The following is a 10,360-nucleotide window of genomic DNA, read 5'->3' as shown; positions in this document are numbered from 1 at the left end:
GAACGCTTTTCTTTCAAGGTACCTTTTTAATAAAAAAAAAAGAAGTTTTTTTTCTGTTTTTTGTCCTAAGATTTGTGAATCAAATGTAACACAAATTATTTCAGCTCTGATACAAACATTGAATAAGGCGAGAGAAGAAACAAAAAAAATTATAATAAAAATCAAACACACACACCCACACGTTTAAAATGGAACGATAGATTTTTACAAGTAACCAAAACTCAATTAACAAAGCTATAACAAATTTATTATAATTGCAACAATGGACAAATATGAATGAATAACAAAAATAAACCAGAAAATCATCATTAAAATCAACTTGACTTTTTCTTATTGCGATTTTCATGCTATGAAATCTAATCAATGGTCTGAGAATACCGTTTATTCTTCTGAATGGCTTGTCCGAGTCTTTGACATTTTATCATACAATTTTGACTTCCGTGAGCTTACCTTAATTTCAAATTGATTCAATTTTGCACAATTTTGATTCCAGTATCAGGTTATCCCATCAAAGTACCATTCTCACATCATTTAACTCAATAAAACTCCATCTTTTCTTTCTTTTCAGTTCAAATTTTTATTGATAAATTTTGCAGATTGAAAAAGTGACATTTTCAGATCATAATGAGGGATTATTCTTTTTTCTATTCAAGATTTATAACCATTCTAATGGTTTGGTGAATGTTGTATGTTTAAAAAAAAGGTTGGTATTCATCAAGAGTACCAGTTTGTGATGAGCGAAAAAGAAATATGAATATTTGTGGCATATTTTCGTATGCAAGTGTTTCAATTAAAATTTATGGGCCGCGTGCGTAATCATCCATGAATTTGGTCACCAAGTCGTTGTCATATTTGTCCATGTTGCCGATGTTTTCGCTAATAATGCGCCAAATGACATGGCTGAGCTCTTTTAATTTTATTTCACGTTGAATGAACATCATGCGATTAACCCATTCGGCGGAGAACTTGAACTTTTCCTGCTTGGACACCACGTCGAGGAAATCGACAAACGGTCGAATCGAATCGTTGCGTGTGTGCAACACCAATTTGATGAGTTCATTTTGTGTTTTCATTGTACGACTGGTGATCGCTTGAACGACATCGGTGAGAGCTTTCGAAAATGGTTTACCGGTTAGCATGAATCCTTCGACGATTTTCATAAAGTGGAATTGCACCTGAAATAAGAAGAAATGTGTAATTAATGTTCATGTTTTTGCATAATTTCTTTTCTCTTCAAATGTAAAATGATTTGACAAGGAAAATTACCTTGCGTTCAATGCAATCTTCGACCATTTGTGTAAGTTTAGCTGTCATTGAATGTTTTCCGAAGAATTTCGAAAATTCCGCCAGATAGTAATCAAACAGCTTCTGACTACGACATATGAATTCATCGTAAAATTCCATCACACGCTTTGGGCCGATTTTGTCGAGCGTTTTACGAAAGATATCCAGATCCGGCAATTTATGCTCAAATTGGCATTCGGTTGAATTGCAATCGTCTTGAATGAATACCCGGCATGTGCGCTCGAACAAACGGAAAAACAATGGCTCATATTTCTGTAAGCCCGCCGCAAATTCTGGCATTTTCAGTTCGCCCGCGTTCAGTTTGCTTTCCAAAGCTTCGCGAACGACTGCAGACATATCGGGATGTGGCTTCTGAATGTTCCGTGGAGTTTGTTGAGTATGGGCCGCCGCTTGCATGGACCGAAAAGTGTTTCTGTATAGACCCGGCAGTTTTGGCTGTTGGTTTTGAGCTGGTGCAGCTGTGGATGCTGGCACACTGTTCGGAGCCGACGTATCGTTGGGTATTATAAAAGAGCTGCCCGACTTGACAGCGTATTTATTGCCCAATCTTTCTTTGACCGATACACGTTGACCGCCTGTATTATTGGCCAAAGGTGCAGCGCGTGACGTTCCGATGTGGTTCTGAACTCTTGCCGCTGTCGTCGTCGTCGCCGTCGTCATTGTCGGCGGTGCTGCAGCAGTGCTTGGCACAGCATCTTTGGACATTCTTGGATCACGACTTACAGCATTCGAAGCAACGGCATTTGTCGCGCTGTTTGTTGTCTTCGGTACGTGTGGTATTTTGAACAGCACTCTGGGCTGTCGGCCTAGCTCACCCGATGTTTTCGATATGGTGAGTGTTGATGAAGGTGCTCGTGCCAATGACGCGGGTTCTTTGGCCGGAGCATCACCTTCACCATTCATGGTAATGGTTCTGTTGACTGTGTGAACAATTTTCGGTTTTTGCGGTGGAGTTTCCGTCACAGCCGCTTGCTTCCAACGCGGAATTGACATTTTGGTCGTTTGTTTCGGTCGCAATGCTGGACTGCTGTTGAATTAATAATTTCCGCGATCAGTAAATGGCAATTCAATCATCAATCAGTTTTAATGCATTCCAATTTCCTAACCCAACAAAAATGTCTTACCTTGAAGATGCTTCATCCTCTTCGACGCCTTCAAACATATCAGTATCTTCTGGATTCAATTCCATCATGATGTAATCATCATCGTCACCATTTTCTTGATCTTGTTCATTTTCATCATCGGAATTTTCTTGGGGTTCGTTTGAACTTTCGGTCGGTTCGTTGGTGATTTCAGCTGGTTCCAATTCAGCTTCTTTGGGCTCATTCGGCTCCCGTTCATTCGACTCCCGTTCATTCGGTTCGGATTCATCTGTTTCCCGTTCATTCGGCTCATCTGGCGATACATACGGCTCGGTGGGTTCATGTACTTCGGTCATTGTCGGTTCGAGTTCGATTTCAGCTTCGATTTCAAGTTCATCGCCAGTTTCCGAAATGGTTGCACCGATCGAAACAACCTCATCGTTGGATTTATTTGACGCAGTCTCATCGTACTAAATTGAAGTGTGCATTGAAACAAAAATTGGCTGAAAATCGGGTGACATGTCAAAAGTTTGGTTAGGTTACCTGTAGACCACTTGAATCACCGTGTGTTTGTTCGTTCGCGTTGCTGGCCTCTGTCACAGCTTCATCGTCATCGTCATCGTCATCTTCATCGTCAGTGATGTCAATAAACACATTTGGCTTCTTGCGTTTGGCCGGATTCGTATTGTCCTCATTCGAATTCGATCCATTTTTCCGCTTTGGCGTCAAATCCAAATCAATATCTTCACCCTATCAATACATCAACAGTCGAATCGCCAATAAGAAAAATTCACTGACCAAATGAAAAAAGTAGCAAAATCTAAACCAAAACCCACAGCTACGTACCTCTGATTCGATTAAATTGACCGTTTCGGCATTACTTTCCAATGAATTTTGCGATGACATGTTACAATTTTTATCCACGTGTTTTTTCGTGTTGTCAGACTTACGGTTTGTTATAAGTGCGAGTGGTTTATTGCGAGCAGCTCTGCTACGTGTGACTTGACAGGTGGTTTTCGTTTGTGATGGCGGCTGCTCTTTTTTCACCGTTTTCAATTTTGGTCGTAGTTTCGGTAGACGACCTACATCTTCGAACACATCATCGTCTTGTGTTTCAATTTTCGGTGCACGCTGACTAACTTGCGTTGCAGGTTTTTTTCCTCTTCTGGTTTTCATGCTTTTTTTTTATTGTTTTGTGTGCACAAGTGGATTCAAATTTCGATCATGCAAACCGAGCAGCAAATTATTGATTTAAAAATAAAACGAAACGATGCAACAATCAATGAGGCAAGCGAAAAAAAATGTTAATCACAGCAAAATATGCGATGTGCGCATATTCTCTAGAAGAACTGCTGACGAGAGAAAGAATGCGTTTAATCGTTTCGTATTGAATTTTCGGATTATTCACATGCACGAATACAAAATGTATACAATGCGACTGGTCGACTTTATACGGCCACTCTCTGAATGTATTGGTATTGTTTTTTTGCTTGTTTGTGATTGGTTTGTTTGGCTTGCTGGCTGGCTTGATTGTCACACTGACTACTGTGTGTGTATGCAAATTGTCTGTTGTCAGCGACGATTTATTTATGCGCGTCATAGCTGCATCTCTCTCTCTCACGCTACTGCGCCGCTTAATTGGTGTTGCGCTCGTACAGTGATGCCATGATTATGAAACACATACACTTGACTTGTGCGAATTTTCTCAAAGTATGTCAGCCATTTTGTCGGTGAAATACGTTCTTTTGGTGAGAACATTCGGCGAGTATAGACCTATTTCCTATGCGTACAAAATAAACTAGATTAATTACAATCTTAAAAATAATGGTTACTTTCATCTAACATGGAAAAATATTCATTTGTGTGCAAACGTTGCCGTGAAGTATTTCCGTATTATAAAAAATTCAATTGTGACTACAACCGTAAGGTTAAGTGTAATTTCTGCGAAAATTGTTTCAGACAGTTAGTAGCGAAAGGGCAGTGTATAGGCAATTGTCATTCACATATTGGCAAAGGTCAATTGACAACGGGCTTTTATATTAATTTAAAAGAAATTCAAAAACTTTTCGAAGATCTCGAAGTTTTAGAAACACGTTACCAGAGAGAGTTTCATCCAACATTGGCAGACCAAACTTTAATGAAAAAAAGAAAAAGATTAGGCCGAAGAAAGTCGGAATAATCTAAACCAAAACCCAAAACTACGTACCTCTGATCCGATTTATCATAATTGTAAGTTGGTCAAATTGAGGTTATGATAGATTGTTGCGTTCAATTTTTTTCTGATGATACATTTTTTTGATAATTTCACAGTGACATTTTTCCAATGAATATAATAAATTTTAATTAGATTTTTGGTCCATCAAAAACAAAATAGGTCATTCTTCCGTACAAAACGTCGTTTGTCGATCGCTCTGTTGCCTGAAAAAGTATCATTTCGTTGGCCTGTTTATTGAATGAAAAGATGCAGGTAATTGAACTCGAAAAGAAATGAAACAACATTTGAGTTTATGCACGCATTTAGTGGACAACTGAGCTGCGTAAAGTACGTTCAAGTTTTAAAATCGAATTTAAATCACTAAAAAAGGGAACTTGTTTCGAATTATTAATTGATGAAATCGTTGATTTACTTAAATTTCCAGTCGCAACCAACCGATAGCCAGTCAAATGACTACAAACATGAGCCATCGCCGTGTAAATTGCAGCCACGAGCAGCCGATCCGGACGAAGAGAGTGATAGTGATAATGAGAAGCAAAAGCCGCAATTCCAGTAAGTGTTTGTCGCACAACAGACAATTATTTTTTAGAACCCAATCAACTGTTTATGGCATTCGCGTATTTCGTTACCATAGATAAGAATTTCTTATCATCGAACCCAACGTGTTACATGTTGAATCAATCTATGAGAATTAAGTGTTCAGTAATTTATAGAAGAGCTGCTCTTCATTTTTTCTGTATTTATTGAGATAGACTAAGATAAGAAGGCGGGGCATCAACAATTGATTCAATAACAACATTTTTTTCGTATGTTCGTCATTGGATATGATGATTGTCAAGTAGTTAATTTCAGTTGAATTGCCACCATCGAATTGTTATCTCGCCTAATCAAAATCAATTCCGTATTTTTCTAATAGTAAGAAGACGACTGCGTTGATTCATTCGAAGAAAGATGACATCTCGTCCGACTTGATGGGATCATGGACGGTTCATGTGGGTGATATGGATCAGTGTTTGCACTTGTGGAAATACACCGGAGGCTTTGAGAAAATCGATGCTGCTCATCGCATTCTAGAAAATGATAAAGTAATTACTTTAGGCAAACAATTGTTTGCCCAAAAATTGCCACTTTTTTACGAAAATTCGATTGTAATTCTGTTTCTTTTGATTTCGATTTACTTCAACAGGACTATCAAGCACTTGAAAAAGAGCGTGGAGTTTTGTTGCGTTCACGTCACTTGCAATACATGTTGCAATTCTCATACTGGCCTCAAATCAAAATGCGAGATCCATCGCACATTTATGAAATGCGTTCGTATCGATTGAAACCGGGCACAATGATTGAATGGGGAAACAATTGGGCCAGAGGCATTCAGTATCGTCAAGCAAACGATGTACCATTTGCTGGATTCTTCTCGCAAATCGGCCGATTGTACAATGTTCATCACATTTGGTGTAAGTTCACAAATTGTGAATCACATTTTGAAATACTTTCATTTTTGTTAATTAAAATTCAAATATGTGCACATATGATAAATAATCCATGGATTATCTGCAGCATTCAATGGGTTTGCTTATTAAACTAAAGTTAATGCCGATGATTCCTATTTTCAGGCTACAAATCACTGCAAGACCGTAAAGAAAGCCGTGAATCTGCCTGGCGTGCTCCTGGCTGGGATGAATGCGTTGCCTACACCGTTCCATTAATCAGGGAAATGCACACGCGCATCTTGAGACCAACTGAATTCTCACCCACCCAATAATTTCACCAATTTCTTTGATGATTGTTTACGTCTAAATCTAATTTGGAATTGCGTCAAAAGCACAGTCAAATTGCATGTAATCCAATTGCATCGCAATCGCAGATTTATTTTCTGTGGAATTATTTTCTTTTATCCTATAAAAATTTTGATAATAACAACTCATACCTGTCTCTCACATACACACACAACATATATCGTCTATCTTCAATTAAGCTCTGATTTTTTTTATTGAAGTGAAAATCACTCTTTAGAACTGATTAAAAGTCAAGCATATATACACCACCTTTGTTCTCATGCAACATAGACATTTATTTGATGTGAAAAAAACAGGATACAAAAAGAACATTATTTGTTACAAAAAAATAAATGGAATTTAATAAAATACTATGTAAACTGGGCTTTCTGAATACATGTTCAAAGTAATTACTGGGATTGAAAGAAAAAGAAGTAGTTCGTGCGAATTAAGGATTAATTATTTGTCAACAACAAGCCATTTAGAAAATCTAAAACAAACTTGAAATCAAGTAAGCAATCGCAATGATGAAGAGCACAAACAGGATATATTGAAAGAAAATTGTGGGTCTATCATCGACACGTTCAATCATACCAACATCTTCCATGATTTCCATTTCAACCATTTTGGCACCGGCCAAAACGATTGGTACGCCCGTTCCTGGTTGCGTCGAAGCTCCAACGAAGTACAAATTCTTGAACAGATGACTTCGTATTTTTGGTCGAAGTGCCAACACTTGAGTGATATTGTGCGACAGTCCAAGAATAGATCCTTTCCACAAATTGAATTTGGCTTGCCATGTGCGTGGATCATTGATTATTTCCGTCTCGATGAGCTCCTCAAGATTGCTAATCTTCAAACGCGCTTCAATGGTTTTAATGACTCTGGCTCGTGCAATTTTCAACAATTCATCGATGCGATTTTCATTCTCCGGTGTGATATGACTGATAGGCAATAGCACGACAAGTGTCTCTTTACCTTCAGGCGCAGCTGCACTCATAGAAAAACGATAAATAGGTCAATTGACGTGATTATTTTTATTTATAGATAAAATATAATCGCTATTGCGACTTAAAAGTACCTGGTGGGTCGATACGCGACGGAACATTAATATAAAATGATGGATCTTCGAGCTAAAGGTGTCTCTTGAAAATGTTATCGAAACTGCGACTGTACGCTTCGACCAAGAAAATGTTGTGGACATGAAACTCTGGCATTTTTCGTTTCATTCCCCAGTAGAATGAAATCGACGATGACGTGAATTGGCTGTCTTCGCCCAAACTTTTTCCGTATGGTGTAGGTGGCAATAGTTTATTGTAGGCGTAAACCAAATCTAAAATGTAATTATTTTTACAATGAGATTTGCACTCGAAGAAAAAAATCAAACTACAAATGTCATCCGAAAAAGAAAACCATCTATTCAAAGTTCAACGTTTTTTTAATCGTCAATTGACGTCGAATACCTGCATTACACACGACCAAATCTGCATACTTTTCTTCGCCATTTTCCAAGCGAATACCTTTGACCACCTGATTCTCATCGACAATGATCTTTTCGATGCCCGTACTGTATACGAATTTCGCATCAAATTTTTTCGTCGCGATTTTCCCCAGCTCTTCGACCACTTTATGGAATCCGCCACGTGGATAGAAAATTCCCAAGGCAAATTCGGCGTACGGGAGAAAACTGTAGGGAGCTGGTGCGTCATAAGGTGACAGACATACTAGATAGGGATTTTTCATATAAAAAAACAAGAAATGCATTTCAAGGTAGTTTTCAACAAGAAAACAAACATAAGATAAGACTGAATGGCGCACGATTGGAATGTGAATGCTATGCGCATTTTGTCGCTGAGGAAGAATTTTTTGGTGCGATTGTAAACGGTGTCCCACAAGTGGAGTTTGAAGAGATTAGGAAGGTGCTTCAGTTGAAATTCATCGTACCAATTCGGAAAGCTGCGTCTGAGTGAAATGTCAACACTACGTTCGTAATGGATGTGTGTTTCTTTCAGAAAATCCATGAATCTCAACACAGTTTGTTCATCGTCACCCTCGTAGTTTTTCAGTTGTTCACACATCTTGGCCAAGTCGCAGCTCAGCTCAAATTGGTCACCATCATGAAAATGAACAAAATAATTGGTTTCACATTTCAGCAAATCCAAATGGTCGGACACCTTTTCGCCGAGATCACTGAACGTTTCCTCAAACAATTTTGGCATCAAATACAACGATGGCCCTTGATCGAATCGATGCCCATTTTTGTGGATCAACGATAAACGTCCACCAATGAAATCGTTTTTTTCATAAACCGTCACATCGAATCCTCGATGCGCCAAACGAGCAGCCAACGACGTACCACCCGCTCCCGATCCAATAATTATCACTGACTTACGTTTCGCTGACATTTCAAATGAATAAAAAATAACCACACTGTGTTCGTTCGTTTTCTTTCCAACAATGAGACACCGAAAATTTAATACTTTCACCTCGACTGCAAGTGGAATAATGTGAAGCTCTACAATCGACCTAGAGTTTTAACGAAGCGTGTTTGTTATTGTAGTTGTTGCCGCCTTTGTCTGTAATTCAATGGTGAGAATAAAAACAAAAACAGTAAAAAGCTTCGAAATTGGTTCGACACATTGATATATTTTAATGAATAACACACAAGAAAGCAAAAACATACGAAGCGTGTGTCAGCACTTACAACAGAACAAAAGCAAATTCGTTACCTGATACGACGCATTTGTCCAACTTCTTACGATTCTATTTTTTTTTTCTTCTAGCAAAGTCGATTAGAAACAGCGAATTTGTGATAAGTACAATCGACAATTTTCTTCCTTATCTCAATTGCTTGTACTCTGTACTGTCTTTTCGTGTGAACTGTGCGAATTTTAAAACGCAATGTATGTGATTTTTAGCGGTGCGAATGTAAACGGTTTCTATGCAATTTGTCACGGTAGACCTGATTGATATGTTATCAGTTAAAACATGAACTTATCATAATAGCTGTGATCATTACGTACACATAGACACAACCAATTAACCAGTTATAGTGTGGCAAAAGTGAAGAAAAAAAATGGAAAATGTAGTGGCATTTAAGAGGGTGCATTGCATACCGATGCCACTTCAGTCTGAAAAACAATTCTTGTCGAAATACTATCGGACAAAACTTTGCAAACAGTTTCTATTGCAAATTTTATGGTGTTATTGATTTAGCAATCAAGATCTGGCCGTTTTTCATGATTGACCGCTCTAATTGAGTGCAAAAATTTTGTTCAATGGATATCATTCGTGTTGTGTGTGATCGATCGATATTCGTGTCTTTACCACTAAATTTCTATATGAAAAAGATAGCGCAAACAATTTTTCTATCTTATTGACACCTGAATCGTCTCGATTGAAACAAGTGCAATTCTGTGTCGTGATTACAGTGAACTGATAGTTAGACATTGGGTGGAGGAAAATTCAATTACGCGCGTGATAGACGCAAGTCGTTAATTGGCTTCACGGAATTCGGACACCGAAACCATATTCATTTTTAAAGTGCGTGTTTTGCGACAACAATTTCAGTTTTCTTGGCGTTTTCTTTGGGGTCGTTCGCTCCATTTCTAGCAAAATATTCTTATCTAGTCAATTTTTGTGGTAAATCTGATTTTTAGTCATTGGCCAATTTTTGTGCGATAGACACCGAATCGGAAACGTTCTGTAAAAGTATTCAAAATTTTAGGTTTCAGTGAGCAAGAACGAATTCGATTCGATTCGATTAGGGGTTGTGCTATTTCGATTATTATTTTTTAACCATTTTTTTCCTTTTCTAAATTCTTTTTTTTTTCAATTGTGCTACATTTGCAGTTCTATCGCAACAAGTCAGCTTTAATTCTGTCTGAAAATGTTTAACTATCATTTTTACTACATTATCTATTACAAAGCATGGTTGTATCGCAAAGACGCTGTTATCGGCACCATTGGCTATGTACCGATTG

General features: G+C 38.0%; 2 protein-coding genes and 1 pseudogene across 3 annotated transcripts; 1 reads left to right on the top strand and 2 right to left on the bottom strand.

Annotated features, from left to right (window-relative positions):
- Positions 1-552: 552 nt before the first annotated feature.
- On the bottom strand, positions 553-5,178 carry LOC129577140 (probable replication factor C subunit 1). Of its 2 annotated transcripts, none has more exons than XM_055463649.1 (7): positions 4,594-5,178; positions 4,486-4,519; positions 3,234-4,167; positions 2,931-3,137; positions 2,430-2,857; positions 1,267-2,332; positions 553-1,175 (listed from the first exon to the last, which is right to left on the bottom strand). In XM_055463649.1, exons 3-7 carry the CDS (start codon positions 3,561-3,563, stop codon positions 798-800), a joined length of 2,409 nt encoding a protein of 802 aa, XP_055319624.1. In that variant the 5' UTR covers positions 3,564-4,167; positions 4,486-4,519; positions 4,594-5,178; the 3' UTR covers positions 553-797. The 2 variants fall into 2 exon arrangements, with proteins under 2 accessions (XP_055319624.1, XP_055319636.1); XM_055463661.1 differs by having other exon boundaries at positions 1,267-2,329; positions 4,594-5,054.
- LOC129577174 (protein NipSnap-like) lies at positions 4,244-6,757 on the top strand. Its single transcript, XM_055463770.1, has 6 exons — positions 4,244-4,616; positions 4,762-4,854; positions 5,027-5,154; positions 5,519-5,687; positions 5,789-6,056; positions 6,216-6,757. Exons 2-6 carry the CDS (start codon positions 4,849-4,851, stop codon positions 6,362-6,364), a joined length of 720 nt encoding a protein of 239 aa, XP_055319745.1. The 5' UTR covers positions 4,244-4,616; positions 4,762-4,848; the 3' UTR covers positions 6,365-6,757.
- LOC129577178 (uncharacterized) lies at positions 6,638-9,254 on the bottom strand (annotated as a pseudogene).
- Positions 9,255-10,360: the final 1,106 nt, after the last annotated feature.

The sequence above is a fragment of the Sitodiplosis mosellana genome, unplaced genomic scaffold (genome assembly GCF_009176505.1).
Source record: "Sitodiplosis mosellana isolate CC-2019 unplaced genomic scaffold, AAFC_SMos_1.0 Smas_scaffold_1, whole genome shotgun sequence".
NCBI classification, from domain to species: Eukaryota; Metazoa; Arthropoda; class Insecta; order Diptera; family Cecidomyiidae; genus Sitodiplosis; species Sitodiplosis mosellana.
Note: the sequence above shows the minus strand (reverse complement) of the source record. Positions and strands in the feature narration are given on the sequence as shown.

Bases quoted from the DNA above. Each gene is read 5' to 3' on its own strand.
- LOC129577174 (XM_055463770.1), top strand. The intron at 5,155-5,518 runs GTAAGTGTTTGT...TTTTTCTAATAG, and splicing joins AAGCAAAAGCCGCAATTCCA to TAAGAAGACGACTGCGTTGA. The intron at 6,057-6,215 runs GTAAGTTCACAA...TCCTATTTTCAG, and splicing joins CAATGTTCATCACATTTGGT to GCTACAAATCACTGCAAGAC.
- LOC129577140 (XM_055463649.1), bottom strand. From the start codon at position 3,563: ATGAAAACCAGAAGAGGAAAAAAACCTGCAACGCAAGTTAGTCAGCGT. The intron at 2,333-2,429 runs GTAAGACATTTT...TTAATTCAACAG, and splicing joins GAGGATGAAGCATCTTCAAG to CAGTCCAGCATTGCGACCGA. The intron at 1,176-1,266 runs GTAATTTTCCTT...TTCTTATTTCAG, and splicing joins AAGATTGCATTGAACGCAAG to GTGCAATTCCACTTTATGAA.